The sequence below is a fragment of the Saccopteryx bilineata genome, chromosome 2 (genome assembly GCF_036850765.1).
Source record: "Saccopteryx bilineata isolate mSacBil1 chromosome 2, mSacBil1_pri_phased_curated, whole genome shotgun sequence".
In the NCBI taxonomy this organism is placed as follows: domain Eukaryota; kingdom Metazoa; phylum Chordata; class Mammalia; order Chiroptera; family Emballonuridae; genus Saccopteryx; species Saccopteryx bilineata.
This window is the reverse complement of record NC_089491.1, coordinates 138,344,508-138,366,023: the sequence shown is the minus strand read 5'-3', so window position 1 is coordinate 138,366,023 and position 21,516 is coordinate 138,344,508. Positions and strand designations below refer to the sequence as shown.

Below are 21,516 nucleotides of genomic sequence, written 5' to 3'. Positions count from 1 at the left end.
GATAAGGCTAATAGCCGTCTGTCACTGTATTAAGTAATTACAATATTACTGTCTATGTAATCAGGATTTTAGTCAGTTGGAACAGACATATTCTCAGAATACCAATTTTTGCCAATGCAAGCAATACAGATTCTCATCTCCACGGAGACCCACACAATACTGTAGATGGTATCCCAATTAGTGACTTATTGCTTGCTGGTTAGAACAAGGTTGGGATTTATTTCTCACTGTTTTCTGAAGCTAGTCCACTGTTTTCAGATGTTATGAACTGCAATCCAAAATACAACGAGCAGTTTTAAAGGTGGATATAGTGAAGTACTCTGCATACATGAAAACGAGTCCATCACCACTAGGGAATAGAGCCTTTAGGGCTCAGTTTCCATGTTGGTAGGTCACTAGAGATATTCTTAGTCAGAGGATGGCACCATGGTCTTTTAAAAAAAAAATTCTTCTTGATATAAAAACAAAGACTGTATTGGAGCAAAGTCCCTAACCTGGAGAGTCATCCCTAAATCTAAGTTTTGATCTTTGGAAATTTATTTATTAGAAGAAAAGTGTTAATTCACCTTTCTTAAAACTCAGCGCCCTGAAGGTGGCACGCAAAGCTGAGATACTGTCGCCTTTGGGAGCACTGTATTACAACACCGGCCGATACCAGGAGGCCTTGCAGATTTACTGGGAGGCTGTGGCCCTGGAGCCCGCTCACAGGGAGCTCCGCCTGGCGCTGGTGAGTAGACGGGAGGGAGGGACCGGAGCCGGGACAGACGCTGACTGTGCGGTTGAGGGACCTGTAGGCAGTAGCCTCAGAACTGGAACTGGAAATGGTATAATATATCTTATGAATATTCATATAACCAATGGTAGAGCCATTTACACAAGGCATGGATGGTAAAAATACTTTTCAGCTTTTGTTTTAAAATAATTTCAAACTTACAAAAATTTACAGGAATATAAAATAGACTCCCATATACTTTCACCCAGATTGAACATTTTAGCATTTTGATGCATTTGTTTATCACCCTCTCATGTATATATGTATGTGTGTATGTACATATATATATGTGTGTGCATATTTAGGCATGTATGTGTGCATATACATATTTAATAAATTTTATTACTTTCTGAGCCATGTGAAAGTTATGTTTCATTCGTTTTATTTCTAAATACTTCAGCATAGAGCTCCTAAGAGTAAGGATGGTCTCTCCCACAGTGTAATTATCAAGCTCAGCAGAATTATTATTAACCATATTTTGTATTTCAATTTTAGATCAGTACTTTTCCTGAGATTTGCAGTACATCATACTTGTTACAAACACAGGAAATCGTTTCTCTTTTACCATATCTATTCAACGTTTTTTTAAAAGGCACAGGTCATATCATTGGCTATCTTTAGTGTTCCCGCAGAACATTTGTGTAGAAATGCATGCACATGCATAAATAAAGAAACAGACAGCAAAAATGAAAGGCTGTGTGCTGTGGTGAGTCATCCCTCTCTGTGAGTCACAAATAGATGTGGAACACTTTTGTTTAGGGTGTATTCTAAATGTCTCTGTTCAGGGATGCTTTATTTGATAAAGTAACAACTCAGTGTCATCTAAGCCAAGGCCGTTGTGGTTTCGCAGGCTCAGGTTTTGGCCATGATGGGTCAGACAAATGAAGCTGAAAAGATGACCAATCACATTGTGTTGGAGGAGACAGGATGCCTTGAATGCTACCGCCTGTTGTCAGCAATTTACAGCAAGCAGGAGCACCACGACAAGGTAGAGAGCACACTGGAGTATTTTGGATTCATGGGTAGAAAGTGGGGCTCCTCTAAATGGGCTCCAGGCTGCACAGTAACAGGGCTGCGCAGCCTTGTGTATCATCATTTGGCGTATCCTATCTTCTGGGTGCTCTTCACAGATATTCCTTTACCCCCTAAGACATCCCCTTGAAATAATATGTGATTGGCTCATTCTTGGTCTGAAGATTTTACGTGGTATTATCTCAGTTTGTTTACAGCTGTGGTAACTGTAGAAAGGTAAAGATGAAATTTGTATGCTTTATCATTTTCCATGTTCTTTCAATATATTTTTCTAGAATCCTTACAACCCTGTAAGGCAGGCTGTTAACCCTGTGTTGCAGCTATGGTTTCTCTCCATTTTAAAAGTTACATAACCAGTAAATTCATGAACTGATTCAATGAAATATTTGTTGAATGAATGCCTACTACTGTATATGCCAACCATTGTATTAGGCACTAGGAATAAAGTGATACAAAAAAATTGTTGCCTTTGTCCTCATGGGGTGTACAGTAGACAGAAGTTTACAGGATACAAAGATTAAATAAGTAATCAAAAAATCAATGTAGAATTATAGCTGTACTCAGTGATGTCATAAAGAGTACCATAGTCCCGCATGATCAGTTGTGGTGCAGTGGATAGAGTGTTGGACTAGGATGCAGAGGACCCACGAAGTCGCTGACTTGAGCGCGGGCTCATCTGGCTTGAACATGGACTCACCAGCTTGAGTGTGGGGTTGCTGGCTTGAGCGTGGCATCATAGACATGACCCCATGGTCACTGGCATGAGCCCAAAGGTTGCTGGCTTGAGCCCAAGGCTGCTGGCTTGAACAAGGGGTCACTTGCTCTGCTGTAGCCCCCCTTCCCTTGGTCAAAGCACATAGGAGAAAGCAATCAATGAACAACTAAGGTGCTGCAATGAAGAATTGATGCTTCTCATCTCTCTCCCTTCCTGCCTGTCTGTCCTTATCTGTCCCTCTCTCTGTCTCTCTCTTGCTATAAAAAGAAAAAGAGTGCCATAGTCCCTAACAAGGATATAATCAGGGGGACTGAGTGGTCTGGAAGGTCAAGTTCCCTGTAGAATGATGTGAAGGTGAGGGATGAATGATAAATAAGAATTATTACGCAAAAAGGAGGCAGTATAGAGCACTCTGGTCAGGAAAAGCACATGCAAAGGCCCTATGGCACAATGAGTAGTCTGAGGGACAGGTAATGAGGGAGCAGTATGCAGTGTGACATACGGCTGCAGAGGTTGTTGGGGACTAGAACTCAAGGCTTGGAGCCAAAAGAAAATGTTCCTTATCCTGGAGTTTTAAGGAGGATAGAAACACCACCAGAAGTGTGCTTTGAAGGGCTCTCTGGCTGCAGGGCACGGGGCAGTGTGGGCATCAGTCACCTAAGGGGAGACTAGAGGTATGGTCCAGATGGACAGGCAGTCTGAGCAAAATGACCAATGCCATTTTTAATTTTCTCTCAACTGGATCACACAACCTCCTTGTAAAATGATCCAGGGACATTTCATTGTCACTAATATAAATGGGAAACCTGGAGTAGAGGGAAATTATTTTGCCAAGAGCTACATTATTTCTCAGTGAACATCAGAGAAAATGAAAAACTGATTGCCACTCACCACACTAACTAGTTTATAAGAACAAAAAGTATAACTCTGTCATTTAGATTTTCTTTATTTAATCTGTCTTAATTTCCAACCCATGCAGGCACTTGATGCTATAGACAAGGCTCTCCAGCTGAAACCAAAGGACCCAAAAGTCACTTCTGAACTTTTTTTCACGAAAGGAAACCAACTAAGAGAGCAGAACCTTTTGGACAAAGCTTTTGAGGTGCAGACAACTTACTAAACTTACATTATTAAATGCATGAATTAAAATTCATATGCCTCAATCTTTAATGAAGCATATACAGTAAATTCTAAGATCATTGGCACTTTTGTGAATTTTCTGATTAATCAACATGATGTTAAAAGTTTATGTTTTATAGTTGAGCTTCTGGTTTTTGACTATTCAGAGTTCTGCAATACCTCCACATTATTTTCTGAATTATCACCTTGAACTTGATGTTTAAAGCATTCTGTATTTTGCCCTCAAAACAGCGTCTCTGTCTCTCTCTGACTATTCTCCCTCCCTCTCTGGCTCTTTTTCTCTCTCTACTTGTCTTCAATAACTGTCTCTTCCAGCTGGACTAGTGCCTGAAAAGCTTTGAGCTTTCCCCAGATCCTTGGCACGCCCTCCTCTCCCCTGGCGAATGCCCACTCATCTCCCAACACTTAGCCTGTGTCCTCTGTCCTCAGGAAGCACTCGGCACCAGCTTTTCTCCCAATGACCTTGATTCCTCTGAACTCTTAAACACTGTCTCTCCCAGTCATCTGAAAGGGTCATATGTTACACCGTGCTGTTAGTCCTTTCTTGCTCCCCTTCCCTGGCCCTGTGTGTACTGTGTGTGTGCGTGCATTTTAGCGCCCCAATTAGGCCGTGTTTTTCCTTGTGCAAAGGGCCTGCTTCCTTCTGTGTTCTAAAATATAGTACGCTACATTGTGCAGGTGTTCAGTATGTATAGCTTTGGAATACAATTGATGCATAATCTGAAATCAAAAAGACATTTACAAGTCTTAGTAGAAATGTTACAGATACCAAAGTCACAAATTGAAATTAATGCAGTTAAAATAATTACATTTAATATCTCATGGGAAAGTAAAATTTCAAATGATACAATTATTTTTTTGAAAATAAACAGTGAGTAGCTTTTAAGATATGATGAGAAAACACATGTGAAGATAATTGGAAAAACTAATTTGAATGTGAAGCTTTCAAACAGAAATGGTGGCATATTTAAGGCAGAAATTGTGCACTTTTCTCTGCCTTGTGAACATTTTCAATATCATCATTCTTAAATTATTTATAACTCACATGACAGTTTAATGATTAATTAATTATTTAATCATGATTATTTATATGGGTCCTATAGCTATGTGTATATTTTATATTGTACTGAAAAAAAATTATTTTCTATTTGCTTAACCAGTGGGTCAAATACTCATCAGAGAGTGGCTGGATTTCTAAGGAGTAGTAGTAATAACAGCTAAAAGGTGTTAGCACTTCTATTGAGACTCACATGTATTAAGTGACTCAATCTTCACAACAATCATATAATAAAGTCACAGTTATTGTCTCCATCTACAGTTGAAGAAAGTGAGATCAGAGGGTATGTAAGTTGCTCAGGGTCACGCAGATGCAGAGGATAGGAAATGGAGCCAGGATTTGACTCTACACCCCATCTACACTACATCCCATCTCTGCTGATAAAAACTAAGGCATTCTCTTCAAGCTTATTTTAACAGACTTTTAAGAGTCTATAGTTTCTTAACATTTGCTTTTTCTTCTAAAAAACTGAAACAGAGGAGAGATGGACAGAATCTCATTACTTCACGGAACTGGGCGGTAGGCTTCTTGCTGATGAAAATAGCAAGGAGCATGAAACTCGACACACACACACTTAGCTTTGTAACTGAACACTTTGTAAAGGCAGCACGCACAGCCTGTAGTTTTATTGAAGGTGACTACTCTTAAACTCAAGACTCAGTGGTGAGTATGCCTTTGATGCAAAACAACAAGCAAAAGATGAAAAATATACCTCACAAATATTACATTTAATAGGATACATGTTATTCAGGAAAAAAAGAAAAAGTATACAAGGGCTAAGTCATTCTCTTTAAACATTGAAGACCTTTCATATGGAAGAAAAAGAGAAGAAAGGTTTTCTAATGATCAAAACTATCCCCTAGTAAAATAGATGTCCTTGAAGAAATAATGAGCATCTTGGGATGGCAAGAATTTAAGCATAGGCCCAATAACCAGGTCAGCTATATTGTGAAAGGGGACAATACAGTAAGGTTAAGCTATTTAGGAAAACTACTCTAAGATTCTATATATTATTATATTTTTAGAATTCTTACAAACTCCATGTATAGTGTAAAAGGCCAAAAAGCACCGTTTTCTTGCAGGTCAAGGCCAGTGGGAAATGACTCATTGAATTAGAAATCCCCTGGTGTTCCAGCAGGCATCTTTGGTCTCAAGTCTAAACATTAGCTCTGCATAGAAATTACACATTTCAATTTTCTGTACTCTAGAATCATCAATGTTAGAAATTAATGGAAATAAATGGAACACCTGTGAACTAGGAGTGGCTGTTCATTTTCTTAACCCTTGGAATTGTCACATATGAAGAAAGCCATTTCCATAATTATGTAGTGTTAAAGGTGCATTCCTGTATCCCAACCTGAAGCTATTTCTTATGTACTCAGAGCTACAAAGCTGCCGTGGGACTGAATCCAGACCAAGCGCAGGCCTGGATGAACATGGGCGGAATCCAGCACATGAAGGTAGGAGAATATTCCCTTCCATGTCAGCTGGGTTTTCCACTTGTGTTTTCTTTGTTTCTCTTCTCACTCAAAATACCTAGTGGCCCTGGCCAGGTAGCTCAGTTGCTTAGAGTATTGTCCCAATACTCCAAGGTGGTGGGTTCGATCCCCAGTCAGGGCACATACAAGAAGCAACCAGTGAATGCATAGATAAATAGAACAACAAATTGATGTTTCTCTCTCTCTCTCCCCCTTCTTCTCCTTCTAAAATCAATCAATAGATACAAATTTAAAAAAAAATATTGAGAAACTATTATTAATTTACTATTTTAATTATTTGAATATCCAAAATTAGCAGTTTTATGTTCACTTTGTATTATCTAATTAGTCCATATCATAAAGCCATTTTAAAAATAAATTTATATAATTAGATTCCATGATTTTATTTATCATAAAGAAAATCATGTGTACTTGAGAAGTATCGTGATAGAAAAGATTAAATCTGCTCATGTGAACTAAAAGCCTTATTGGAGTTTAATGTAGCTTATTTTCCTGCAGCTTAAGTCACTGTCTAGAGATAGTGTTGCTTTTAGTATTTCTTTACAGCCTTGGCTGGAGTATCATCCAGACATGTCAAGGTTACAGGTTTGATGCCCAGTTAGGGCGCATACAAGAATCAACCAATGAAAGCATGAATAGATGGAACAGCAAATCAATGTTTCTCTCTCTGTGTCTCCTTCTATCTCTGTCTCTCTCTCCCTTCCTCTATCTCTATAAATAAATAACTTACACATATATTCATTTACTATTACTTATTCCTAATGTATCTTTTATTCCCTAACTTTCTACTGAAAAACCAGGTTGCTTCACAGTGGTTGTTTTGTTTTGTTTTGTGAATTATTGAAAATGAGCCTTGGGGAGACTGTTGTCTATAACTAATGAAATCAGAGATTGGTTCTTTCACCCATTCATTTGACAAGCATTTACAGAGAGCATCCTATGTGCCAAGTACTCTTGTAGGCACTGGGAAGACAGCAGTGGACAAGTAAGACAAACATTCCTGTCTGTATAGAGCTAACATTCTAGAAGAGGGAAATAGGTAATATGTAAATAAACACCTACACACAAACATGCATACACACACACACAAAATACATCAGATGGTGATAGTGCTAAGGAGATTAAAAGAGAGAGAGAAAAGATAGGAATGCCAGGGGATATGACCTAAATTTTAATATTATGGTGGTTAGGAAAGGCCTCAGTTAAAAAGTAATATTTGAGCAGAGACTGGAAACCAGGAAACCATGGGGCAGAGTAGAGAATAAGAATGTAGAGATGTCCTGAGGTGCAAGGTGCTTGCTGTCTTTGAGGAGATAAGGGAGAGAAAATGGTAGAAGTTAGAGTCAGACCGGTTATAGGGCCTGATCATCAGGGTCTTGAAGGGAATTGTAGGGTCTTTGGAGGACTTTGAGCCAGAAATACCATGGTCTGACATGTTTTTAAAGGATCACTCTTGTTTAGCTAACTAAGTTATTTTCAGACTTCTATATCAGTCTTTACCCTGATAAGATAGCAACAGAATAATTCGAATTTTAAAAAAGGCCTAATACGATTTACTATTAAGAGGAAACCAGTCACTCTAAGAAACACAACAAAACAAAAGGTGATCCATGACTGTACAGACATGAGGGAATGATGAGGTAGTTACTCTGTGACTATTAGCCGTAATCTAATAGAAGGATATAGATGGTGAATCCAAACATGGCATTTATCAGAGCCACATAACTAGAGCTCTGATCTTAGGGTATCTAGCAACATCTAGTTGGGAAACATAGAATGAATTGACTTTTTTTTTAGTACAAAGATTTTTATGTATTGATTTGTTTTAGAGTGAGAGAGAAGGGGGCGGGGAATGGGAAGCATCAACTCTTAGTACAGTAGTTACTTCTCATATGTGTCTTGACCAGGCAAGCCCAGGGTTTTGAACCAGCGACCTCAGTGTTCCAGGTCGATGCTCTACCCACTACACCACCGCAGATCAAGCACAGACTGAGTTTACTTTTAAAATAATAACAAGTTTAAATATTTAAGTAGTATATTAAAGAGTTGCATTTTTTCCTTCTTTTTCTTCTTCTTCCAAGTGAGAGGAGGGGGAATAGAGAGACAGATTCCATCATGTTCCCCAACTGGGATCCACCTGGCAACCTCTGTCTGGAGCTGATGCTCTGCCCATCCAAAGCCATGCTTGCAACCAAGCTATTTTTAGCACCTGCGGCAGAGGCTCCATGGAGCCATCCTCAGTCCCCAGGGCCTATGTGCTAGAACCAATCAAGCCATGGCTGTGGGAGGAGAAGAGAGAGAGAGAAGCAAAAAGGGATGAGGTGGAGAAGCAGATGATCACTTCTGTGTGCCCAGACCAGGAATCGAACCTGGGACATCCACATGCTGGGCAGACACTCTACCACTGAGCCAACTGGCCAGAGCTAACAGTTGAATTTTCAAATAATATGCTGTGTTTTAGATGTAGTGCACCTACATTTAAAGCAATGTGTTTAATTATTAATTAGAAAAAGTAAAACAATATATTCAAGAGCTTACAAAAAACTTATAAATACAGAGAAAATAGTACATTTATTGTTCCCTTTTAGATTAACAAGTAAACACATTACTTTAAATTTAGAGGCACTTCCCCTTGAAAAGTTATCTGGAAGTTATAGAAGGATCTACTGAATGTTTATTTTAAAATGTAGCAAACACACTGATAAATATTAATATATACTGTTTTTCATCTTTGATAACATCATGTATTAGGCTGAACAATATAAAGTTGCCATGTTTGTCATTCAAACATGGTCTAATATCAATTAATCACATGATGCAATCTAATATAAGTATATAGACCAGGCACATGACTTGGATGTAGTCACTTTAAACTTTTTTGAATTTAAGTGTAGTTGGCATACAAGATTATATTAGTTTCAGATGTGTGATGCAATGATTTGACGTTTGCTCATTACAATCTGATCTCCACACTAGGTCTAGCAACCGTCTGTCACTATGCAGAGTTATCACAACATTATTTTTTGTATTTCCCTTGGATGTGGGCATTTTGAAGCAACCATTAGAACTCAGGATTATTATTATAAGGCCTTCAAGAACAATCATTAACTTTCTGCACCTTTTGCATTGCCAGACAGTATGTGCGTGCACTATCCCATACTCGAGCCTCACTCTTTGCCTGGGCCTGGGTGAGGCTAGGAGAGCCTCAGGGCTGCAGTAGGGTGAGAATTGAAATAGGCTTCACAAGGAGGTGACACAGAACGATGGGGAGAAGGGAGTTGTCTCTTGCTCATCTTACCTTATAATAAAAGATGATACTTTTATGAAGTTTTATATAGGATGAATAGATAGAACAAAAAAGCTACAATACGTTCTTCATAATGAAATAGTTGCATCAACTGGGCCATCTCATAAAGTACTGTTTTTAATACTGCCTTATGACAGTAATGCATTTTCTAGAATGGCACTGTTCAATAGAACTTTCTACAGTGATGGAAATGTTCTATGTCCAAGGCAGTAGCTGCTAGCCAGCCACATATAGCTGATGAATATTTGGTGTGTGGTTGGTGGCAATGAGCAACTGAATTCTTATTTAATCAAGATTAATTTAAGTGGATACATATGACTGTTGTCTATCATAATAGCTAGCACATTTCTAGAAATTAGTTAATTTACATTCAGTACCTAGTACCTAGGAATTGGGTACATTGAATTAAGGGATGTAACTTGTTTCTTAAAATAAGGCTTCCATTTTAATCAGGAACAGAGCAACTTGAGGGAGAGAAAATAACTCTATGTATAGATTTGGTGTGAAAGCACGGAGAAAAATGATGACCAGAGAAGGAGGGGCCAAAGCACCAGGCTCAGCCCTAAATTCAGAGAACCCTCTTGGAAGACAATTTCAAAATCAACTATGGTAGAAACATACTTTGAGGCTACTTTATAAAGAGCAACAAATGTTCATTTGTTTGCCTATGTGTCCTTAGCTTAATAAATACCAGAAGACACTTGGAAAATAAATGCTTAAGTTGGAAAAAAATAATTTATTGAATGTAGCAAATCCAGGTTCCCATTTGGTTAGAATTTTCTTAGCAGAATCAGTGTCATAATCAGAAATATCTTCTATTAAGTATCTTTTAATAATAACAATAATGATGTGTTAGCCAGTGTCTAAGGTCTTGACACATACTAATTCATTTGGAAGATAGTTAAGCATTCAATAAAGTTTAGTTGCTATTGCTACATAGTACTTTCATTCCAAGAGAATAGTATTTTAAACTGCAGTGGAAATTTAGAGTAACTGGTTTTCATCACATGGGGCTGTAACTGAATTAAGTAGAGCAAATTTATATTTTGGGGAATGGAGAACTCTCTAACAGTCTGTCCTGAGACTTGGCAGTACACGTTTAGTAGCAGAAAAGGGGCTAGAAAAGGTTAATTGTTGTGACTCATTTTCCAGGGATCATCTGGAACCAGGTACACATGGTTGTAGGTTAGGGAGGCATTGAACAAACCAGATGCAGGCCAAGAAAGGTAGAGACACAGTGTCTTTAGTAGGTCAGGAGAGACTATCTGCTCTCTTGCCTTAAAAGTATCCAGCAGGTGCCTGGCTGGGGTGTCACAGTGGATAGAGTGTCAACCTGGGATGCTGAGGTCCCAGGTTCAAAACCTTGAGGTTGCCAGCTTGAGCATAGGCTCACCAGCTTAAGCACGGGGTTGCCAGCTTGAGTGTAGGAATCATCAACATGATCACATGGTCGCTGGCTTGAGCAAGGGGTCACTTGCTCAGCTGTAGGCTTTCCCCCAGCCCCGGTCAGGACATGTATGAGAAGCAATCAATAAACATCTAAAGTGATGCAACTACGAGTTGGTGCTTCTAATCTCTCTCCCTTTCGGTCTCTCTCTCTCTTTAAAATAATGGATGCAGCAGGGCCATATTGTCACACATCTTGAGTAGTAGATAAATTTGACTCTATATTCTTATCAGTATTTTTCATTTTATAAAAACTTACATTTACATTAAAGGTCCTATTAGGGAAGAGTCACTTTTTTGTTTTAATTTGAAGGTTAAAATAACACCTACCACTAAGGAGGTGTTATGTATTCCTAAACTATTTACTGTATTGATACCCTTGAAGTTTCCCCACACACACATGGACCCCACCATCCTGGCTCTGAATTTCTCCTGCTTTGACTCCCTTTGATTACAAAGGATTAGTGCTAACCCTATGAAATGATAGCCTCGTACCCTGCATTAGTAGGACTGAAAATCTATTTTCTGCAATGTAATCCAGCCTCCACGTGCTCCAGCTGCATGGCACTTAAAACAAATGAATTCTCCAAAAGCACCCAACAGATGATGCAGTTACCCATGCAGACAGGGGTCCCTTATTGAAGACATTACTGTTAAACTGGGCGAGGTCTGTTTCCCAGTCTCCTCATTCTCTGACAGAGCCTTCTGATGGATCAGATCATTCTCTCTCTCTCTCTCTCTCTCAATCTCTCTCTGGACAGGGAAACTATGTGTCTGCAAGAGCTTATTATGAGAAAGCCTTACAGCTGGTTCCAGACAGCAAGCTGCTGCAGGAAAATCTCGCCAAATTGGATCGCCTAGAAAAACGATTACAAGAAGTTCGAGAAAAGGATCAAACGTAGCAACATTTGAGCTCATCTCAAGGGACAGCTGCCGGTGCCTCTGGAGGAAGGAGAGGTGTTAGAAGCCTTGCCATCACAGTCACATCGGTCGGGGGACAACCAGGGAAGCTTTCCTCTCACTTCCAGTGTAGAGTGGCGTATTTGGAAACACTTGTTGGTAATCCTGTGCTGACGGACTTGCATTTTGAAAAAGAAAGACAAAAAGAGCAAGCAAGGGCAAAAGGTCTGAGAGGGAAGGAATACAACAACTATACATTTTATAGAGGTTTTCGTGTTTGTTTTGTTTTGTTGCTTTGATTACAGATATCCCTCCATATATTTCTCTGCTTTTGCAACCCAGAGATCTGGTTCTCTTAGTTTAAACTTTTGTCCCAGAAATACAGACATTGGAAATGCTCCAAAGGCAGAGCCGTGCTTCTTGGTGGGATATTTCAAAGATAAATCTTCTGAGATAAGCCATTTGGGAAATTCTACCAAGAGGTAGTTCATTTAATTCTCCAGAACCAGCGAGGAGTATCAAATATTTTTTGTAGAACCTCCTGGAGTATGTGGAGAAAAAGGGTCTTGCTAAGTGAGCTTGATCTAACATTCCTCTAAGGATATTGCTAGAGCCCTGTTGAATAATAAATTAAATTTCACTCTGATGCAGGCTTTACCCATTGCCTAACATATCAAAAAGGAAGCTTCTGGAATTTTGTATGGATATTCTTATCCCTAAGGGAAAATCCAGGATCTTGGTACTTCTAATTCTTTATGGAAATTTTAAAATTTATTACAAGTATTATTAGAGTAGTGGTTCTGCTCTGTTTCAAAAGTGCTTTTAAAGTCATAAATGTTTCTGCCTCCACATATATTGTTATTTTAGTGGAGAAAAAAATAGCATATTCTACCTGAGAACTATTAAAGATATTAATTAAGAGAATTGTTCTACTTTATTATCTTAACATTTAGACATCATGAAATTTATTATTTTTTTGAAAAATATATTTAACCATTTAGGAATATTTACAGTATATCACAGAAATCTTCATAGACTTTAAATGAAAAGAGAGCTTTATTGATTTGTCTTCTTAGGCTTAATAAAAATTCTGTGCTTAGAACCTGAGTGATGTAAACCCAGAATTCTTGTTTCTGTATTTGTAATTTTGGAGAATTCACGGAGAATGCTCAAAAAAAATCTAGGAAAATGTCTAAATTCATGATTAAAAATATATATTTATATTTAAAAATAAGAAGGGCAAAGTTAAACTTAATGAATTGACATTTGTTTTTAATGTTATTTATTTTATAACTTATAAAATATTTAATATATGTATATTCACAGTGTTTTCATTGCACATAATGGTCTTAATAGCAGCTTCCAAAACTGATCACACAAAAGTTATAAATCTAAATTACAAAGTAATGTAGTTCTAACAGTGCCTCAAAAGGGTCTTAGTGATTACTCACCTGCTGGTGAAATGAGGCCTCAACCCTCAGGGTTTATTTGGTAGTATATTTTGGTATATATATACTTTGAAATTGGAACCTGGTTTTAATTTGGTCATTATTATAAAAGTTAAAGAAAAGAAAGAAAACAACTCTGGGCTGTACCGTTCTGAGTCAGGTTCTGTAAGTTACAGTAGTTTGAAGGCACACGTATCTCCCATGCTTAGGCCAGAGTATGGTTCAGAAAAACCTGCTTCTTTTCAACCCAGCATCAGAAAACAGTGCACCTATATGGGTGTTTTGTTTTTAAATTTAAAAAAATCCTATGATTTCTAGATAAACGAAAAAAAAATTCTTTAGGAAGACATGATGCAAGAAATACTATAAATGCAAAGAATTACAGAAATTGCATTAGCATACATCCATTTGCTTGTATCAATAATCCAATAATGTTTATATTATCACTGTGATCTTCTGTTTCTAATACTTTTTAATGTTGCATATCATAAATTTATTCAAAATTTTATTTAAAATATTTCTTTCCCCCAAAAAATATATTTCTATAATCCTAAAGCCAAGAAATATACTATAATACATTTGAATAATGTACTGTATTATGTCCACCCCCAAAATGAGTAAGATGAAGCTATAGCTGAAAAGAATATCTAGGACGTTAATCACAACTTTTTAGAATGATCTGTAACCAAAACTTACACTTAGAAAGTTGTGGAAAAGACTGAGCCCCAAATTTTGAAAAGCACGTATGCCTTATATGAAGTGCTGTAAAGCTACGAGAATACATTTGTTAGATTAATTGAAATGACAATTACAGCCTAAAAGTCTTTGGGAGGAAAGGGTCACGTGGCCTTTAGGAGACTTTTTCTGCCTTCTTTTAGGTGCTTTTTCTCCCCCGCTCCTGTGGCTGTTTCTTTCCCTCTCTATCCCTCCACCTCCCTCCTTCCTTCTCCCTTCTACCTTCCCCACCCTCCTTCCTATTCCTCTCTCTCTTTTTCTCATTCTTCTGCACACACAGGCATCTCTTTGAGCATTAAAGTTTAGCACTGTTGCATCAGATATTTTTATCCTGAGTCAATACAGTCACTGAGATGAGGTGGCCGGTGAAATAATTTTCATAGTTGAAATGGTGCCTGTAAGGAAATAAATAACATATTATTTTTCAAAGATATTAAGTATATTTTGTAACTATTTTTATTTGGTCCCCGTGACATGAAATAATATGTGGAATCCATGCTCATCAAAATAAAAGCTGAATAGTCATGGAGATGCATCCCCATTGCCCTTCAGAAAGCATGATTGGCATGTGAGTTGCTACCCACTTTCTGCGATGGAATTGCAGAGCCAGCTTCGTGGACATGCAGTCCACACAGTCCCTCAGGGTCCTGTTCTCAGAAGCACCTTATGCTTGGTTGGACACCCTGCTTGAAATTTTAAATAATTTTGAACAGGAGTCCTGCAATTTCATTTTGTATTCAGTCCTTAAATATGTAACAGGTGTTGGATAGGAGATGAAGTGACTGAGGACAAGACAAGAGTTGCTTTAATCTGGCTGAACACTTGAGCCAGTGATCAGTTTCATTTGTGACTCTGTTACTCTGAGCATCATCTGCTATTTTCTCTCAGCTACATTAGAGTTCCTCGTGTACACGTTCCCCCCCTACTACTGCCAACCTGTCTAACCTGCCCTTTGGTCCTACTGAGAGCCAGTTCTCTTTGCCTCCAAATCCCCATAAGTGGCAACCCCTTAACATATCTTTTGACATAGGAGCCATGAAAGTGGCTTTACAAGCTATTTCAACCTTAAGAATTATTCAGGATTTAAAAAATGATTCAGATGTTTTCAACTTGTAGTGGCATTCATAAAACTAAGCTCAGTGATGTAATATGGGTAAACTCAACCAAAGATTTAAATACCTTGGAGGAAACAAAATTTCATTTTAGAAAATCCTGATTTTAAGGGCAGGTCGGCTGGAGAACCATCACAAGCTAACAACTTTCGTGGGAGCTTATGACTTTCACAAAAGAGACGGTTATAATTTTTCACTATTTTTACTTTTAAATCTAGACTAATATGAGCCAAAGAATTCTAAAGAAGGATTGATTTGTGGCACAATTGGTTAATTGAGGCTACCGTTCCAAGACTGACAAACTACTAGGTTGGGTGGAATGGTTTTGCATATGTGGCAGTTGGGTTATAATTTGACCTATACTTACAGAATTCTTAATTCTAAAATGGACAGGAATTGCCTTGCCATTTACATGTACCCAGACAAGGTGTCCAGTATATAAAACTTATATTTTTATGACTCAAAAAAGGTGTCCATGGCATAGAGTTTATGCCTAGACCTATGTCTCTCTTTCTTTGGGTTACACACACACACACACACACACACACACATACACACACACACACACACACATATATATATATATATATGTCAGCTTTTGTTAATTACTTCTTATCTGTACTTATTAGAATTGTTGCTTTTTTAAAAAAAAAACAACTTTTGCTCTGATTGTGATGGATTTATTTATACCTTAGATTAATATACCTAAAAGATATTAATAACAACATTCAAAAGAAATGTAGTTATAGGTGGTTTGTTTTAATTTTTCCTGATTTCTATATCACAATTGCTTTGATTAAACTGTAATGTTGGTATATCCCAATAATAGCAAAACTTATCTAAATGGCACCTTTTGACCTTTAAATAGAGTAAATACCTTTCAAGTCTTGCATTTAGGCTGCAATTAAGATAAAAGTTTACAATGCCAAAACCAAAACATGGAGACACTATAACTCTTTTATTATTCTCAAAGTTTTTTTGTAAAAGAACAATATATTATAAACAATTCTTCCAAAAATAGCCCTTCTTCATTATTTTTTTAGTGATCATGTAACTTAAAGAAATAAAATAACTACAATCAAAAGTATGGTTTAATATCATTCAATGAAATGGCACACCAGGATTGATGGTATTCATATCTATCTATTGGCTTATATAAAAATGTCCCATTATAATCACCAAGAATCCATGCAATTAAAAGCTTTAGGGTATGTAATTCCTAAAATTAGCACCTATTACAATATATAATCATTAGTCATTTGTAAGTTTAGATCAGCATTTACCCCAAACTGGAAAGATATATCTATATTCAGAAATCCAGAAGTTTCTTCCCATTCTCAGCGATATACATGAGTGAATATGTTTATCACATTTGGAACTTTCCATTGTGCATAATGCCCTCCTAGGGTGGTCTTGCTGGTTCATAAAGGGATGCACCAGTCTGGGAATTGGAAGATCTAGGCTCTTAATCCTTGTTCTGCCACCGAGGATCTTTCTCGCTCGGAGCAAGCTACCAAATGGCTCAGTCATGTTTATCACACATTGAAGGACTGGTTAGTTCTATAGAGCTGTCCAGCTCCAGCTCCATGGGTCTCCAATCCAGGCTGAAAGCCCTCTATTTCTGAAGACATAACTTCAGAAGTTGATCAGTGTTGCCCTTTGTTTTAGAAATTGTAATATAATCACAACAGAACACATAAACAAAGAACTTTAATAGTGGTCAACCTTCCCAAGTGCTTTAACATGGCAGAGAAACTACTCTTATTTTAAAGCCTGTACACATAAAAATCAGTGATTTTGTTATGTTTCTGGAGAAAAAGATTTTTAAAAATTTCCTCCTGAGGAATTAAAATATCTGTAGAAGCCATGGCTTGCTTTTATAATGTGGATATCACTTGACTTGCTGTAATTCACACCAAGCCCTCCTCTTTATAGGGGGAAATGACTTGCATCATGTTCTTCGTTCATGTTGCTTTTATTTACTACTTTGATTAGTTGTATATAAACATACATTTTTGTTATTTTTGCTGTGCCAGTTAGAAAGATATCTCCCATAAAGTACTTCTACCATGTAAGTCTGATTATGTACACTTTGCCTAGATCTTTCCAAAATAAAATAAAATTTGTCTATTTTATATAAAGTATGATGAAAATAATTATGTCTTGTTTCAGTCTCTAAGGTGCTTCATTATTAGTACTCGTCAAAATCTATGTCACCTGTCAATGTCTGCTTTAAAAATGAAAAAGACCATCTTCCTTCCTTACCTCATTCATTCATTCACTCATTGCATTGCATTGTTCTGTGTTTTTCGAAACTGCTCTTTCCCATACCCCACAATGACTTTCTTAGGACTTATCCACTCGAGATCTCCCCTTATCTTGCTGATTGGATACCTTCACAGAATAAATACAAGATAGAAAAACAGGTATGCCCTCAATATACTGTACTCTATCTACAAACTTACCTGCACCCAATTCGTTCTTCTCTTATTGCTGCAATGGAGGAAGAGGGTCCTATTTTGCCTCTTGTAGAACTTCATTCTATTCCTGAACCTCTTTTCTATCTTTAACTTGTTTCTTTTGCTATTTCTTGTCCATGCTTTTCTATTTTAAAACACATATACAGCTAAACACCATCAAAATCATTTGAAAAAATTTTATTTATTTATTTTTTTCATCTCTAGCTGCTACCACATCTCTGTCATATACAGGCAAACTATGTCAATGAATTTTCTCCACCCATTCTTTCGACTTCATTCCTCAAATTCCCTCTGCATCACAGTGATATCTGTCCCTGCAACAAATACTTAAAAAATGAAGCTGGCCCTGGCCGGTTGGCTCAGCGGTAGAGCGTCGGCCTAGCGTGCGGAGGACCCGGGTTCGATTCCCGGCCAGGGCACACAGGAGAAGCGCCCATTTGCTTCTCCACCCCTCCGCCGCGCTTTCCTCTCTGTCTCTCTCTTCCCCTCCCGCAGCCAAGGCTCCATTGGAGCAAAGATGGCCCGGGCGCTGGGCATGGCTCTGTGGCCTCTGCCTCAGGTGCTAGAGTGGCTCTGGTCGCAATATGGCGACGCCCAGGATGGGCAGAGCATCGCCCCCTGGGGGGCAGAGCACCGCCCCTGGTGGGCGTGCCGGGTGGATCCCGGTCGGGCGCATGCGGGAGTCTGTCTGACTGTCTCTCCCTGTTTCCAGCTTCAGAAAAATGAAAAAAAAAAAAAAAAATGAAGCTGTTATTTTTAAGGTCACCAACCATCCCCTTAATGCTGACTCTTAGGCATTAAGTGGGACTTTGGAGAGGGTTCTAGAGTTTAGACCAGTGGTTTTGTTTGGGTAGAAAACTTATTTTTGCCATAAAACATTATTTGCCCATAATTTTCTCATTGCTCATGTGTTAGTCACCTAACACTCCTGATTTTACAGTTCTCCTTAGAGTTGGGGCTTCCATCAGGAGTCTTGGAAAGCCTCCAATAGTAAATCATTATTCTCCTGCCCTGATGAAAATATGTTGAAATTAAACGTATATTTCCTATGCATGACAAATCCAAGCTAAGCTAGTCTGCTCCACTCTACTCTTCCTTGATGTCCTTCCTTTTCTATGGAGAAGGACAAGGTTTCACATGAGGCCGTTAGTTTTCAACTCTGGAAACAAAGAGAGCTGTGCTACTGCCGGAAACGAGACAGTATCCAACCCCATGGAGACGTCCGGGCGTGAAGCCACTGAAGATCTCGCAAAGCTGTGTGTACTCCATGCAGAAGAGTGCAGGGGGACAGGTCTGTGAGCTTCGTGAGAAGGTTAGCCCTGAACTTCAACACCACGGGTTCAGCTGTACTTGCACCGCACAGGTTCATTTTCTTTCTTCTCCCATTTTATCTTGTACAACTTTTGTAGTGGTTTTAATCTGACTCCTTTTTGCTAAGAACAAAGTGAGGAGTTGGGTCCATTTGAAGAGTCTGAGCTCTCATTGGAGAATAGTGTGCCCCTGGGGCTAGGGATGTTTATGGTAATCTTTGTGAGGGATGCGGTTGGTGAGGAGGTTGGTGAGGGGGATTGGTCAGGCTGCCTCCCTATCTGGAGATTTTCTGAACAGTGCTGAAGTCTGGAGGTATAGCACTTTATCTTCACAGGAGCTATTTACCTTACCAAGCCCCCTGCCAGTGTCACCTAGATACCCAGGAGTCATCTACTCAGTGCAACTGTCATCCAAGGAGTCTTTATTTTAAAATAACACTTGGAAGAACATGGTGCTGCTCTCAAGAATAGTGCAGTCCAAGAGAACCATCCACGAGGATGGCCATGTTCTGTGCCTGCACTGTTCAGTGTGGTAGCCCTTGCAATGTAGCCAGTGTGGCTGAGAAACTAAATCTTTAAATTTAATTTTAGTTTATTTTAATTTAAATAAACACACATGGCTAGTGTTCACCACATTGGACAGTGCCGCTCTAGGTATTTCAATGTAATAAGACTTGGGACTTGAAAATCACAGAAACCCTTTATAGGTGTGACATGAGACAAGAAGATTTGACAAGGGTGCTCCAAGTTTGGATGCCAGTCACACTCTGTAATCCTGATGCCAAAAGGTGCCCATTCACCTTCTGCTCCCTTCTGCAGTTACCCTGCGTTCCCTCCACTTTGACCAGCTTCTGTTTTTCTGCAATTCTGCCTCCCTCCCTGGATTTGGTTACTGTCCTACCTCAAGGAGCTTTTATTTCTGTTTTACACAGAATTGAGACAGCTGGGCCTGGGTGATCAGTGCCCAAGTTTGTTGATACTGTAGATACAGACCATATTTTCCTATGTATAAAATGCTTCCATGTATAAGATGCACCTTAATTTGGGGGCCCAAAATTTGAAAAAATATATATATTACATAAAGTTATTGAACTCAAGTTTTATTCTTCTACAACAATGAGCACAAAAACAAGGCGAAAAAGCGGGAAATGCAAGTAAAAATAATCTACAACCACTGTATAAGACACACCCAGTTTTTAGACCCCAAATTTTTCAAAAAAAGGTTTGTCTATGTTATACATGGGGAGATACGGTATATAATGTCCACTTAGCCTTGCCTTAACTTTTTGATAAAATAAATCCATTACAAATTCTGGCCTTATTCCTCTCCCAATCTCAAACTAACTTTTCACAAAATAATATTTATGGAAAAAGTGCTGACATGATCATCTTAGCAATGAATTTATTTTAATAATTTTAAATGATGGATCATATAGCTTTGGCCCATTCCACTAAAGCCGGTGACACTGCCATCCAGAAAATGATAGCATGGACCTGCCTGATCTTTCATGTCCACGGCATTTGAAAATTCTTTAGTGTCAAAACCTTCAACAAGCCACTTAGCTGCAGGAGTGGTGCCATTAAACACGAAGCTTTCCTGAGTCTTCCTCCTCTCAAAAGTCAGCTAGACCGTGTCTTGTGTGGAGGACGAGCTTCTTTGACCCTGGGCTTTGGGCACACTGCCTGGTGTGGGACAGAATTCACCTGCGCTGAGCCTTCTAGGTCACTGCTCACCTTGATCCTGCATCTGTCCCTAGAGATCTCTGCACACGTGTGAGTGTTCCAGCAGCCTTGGGGATGCCTCGCGCCTGCCTCCCTGGGCCGATGGCCTCCCTGGGCCGATGGCGGGCCCTTTGGGACCCGGACGGCCAGGGGGCGGCATCAGCTCGGGATGACCAGAGGAGGAGATGCTTCTGGGCCCGGCGGCGCGGCAGGTGCGGCCCATCGCGCGTGGGTGGGAGTGCGTGCGGCGAGGGACCGCCCTCCTCGCTCGGGTTTCTCAGCCTGAGAGGGAGGAAGACTGACGAAGTCCCCGCAGGTGGGCGCCACGCGGGCCTTGGCCAGGCTCGGGGCTGCTTCTCGCCGCAGACCTCCCCCCAACCCCGCACCTCCAAGCCCAGGTGAGCCTGGCCCTGGGCACCCAGGTTGCAGATGGGGGAGACTACAGACTCCGGGAGAGGGGGCAGAGCGGCAAGGGAGAGGAGGACGCTGAGGCCCCGGTGTTTCCAAAGAAGCGCGGGGCCAGAGTTCCCTTTCGAAATTTTGGATTCCGGAGTTCAAGTTTGTAGGCACATCTGCTCATCCTGCTTCTGCTAAGCTGCCTTCCCCCAAGAAAAATAAGCAAGACGAAGTAACTTGTAGCCAAATATCTATCTTCCGGGGTAGAATACTAGATTTTCTCCAGTATTTTTGATAGAAACCAAATTAGGGACTGCTCACCCTCCCAGAGCAAGGCCCGCATCCCTCACCACAGGAAGAGCTGGGGCATTCTGTCCGCAGGTGTTACCTTGCTCAGGCAGCTCAGGCTGAAGGGGCAGGGGAGTCTGAGGCAAGTTCTAGTCAA

General features: G+C 39.4%; 2 protein-coding genes across 3 annotated transcripts in view; both read left to right on the top strand.

The window, feature by feature from the left end:
* The window catches only part of TMTC1 (transmembrane O-mannosyltransferase targeting cadherins 1), a 297,501-nt gene extending 281,421 nt beyond the window's left edge, over window positions 1-16,080 (top strand). For both annotated transcript variants that reach the window (XM_066258034.1, XM_066258033.1), the window contains 5 exons: window positions 583-727; window positions 1,623-1,760; window positions 3,499-3,621; window positions 6,099-6,176; window positions 11,730-16,080. In XM_066258034.1, the coding sequence (XP_066114131.1) occupies window positions 583-727; window positions 1,623-1,760; window positions 3,499-3,621; window positions 6,099-6,176; window positions 11,730-11,870 (625 nt within the window). In that variant the 3' untranslated portion in view covers window positions 11,871-16,080. The remainder of the gene's footprint in view (window positions 1-582; window positions 728-1,622; window positions 1,761-3,498; window positions 3,622-6,098; window positions 6,177-11,729) is intronic.
* A 4,697-nt stretch (window positions 16,081-20,777) lies between these two features.
* OVCH1 (ovochymase 1) overlaps window positions 20,778-21,516 on the top strand; it is an 86,932-nt gene continuing 86,193 nt past the window's right edge. Inside the window, 1 exon segment of the mRNA XM_066254394.1 lies at window positions 20,778-20,991. Within this exon segment, the coding sequence (XP_066110491.1) occupies window positions 20,778-20,991 (214 nt within the window).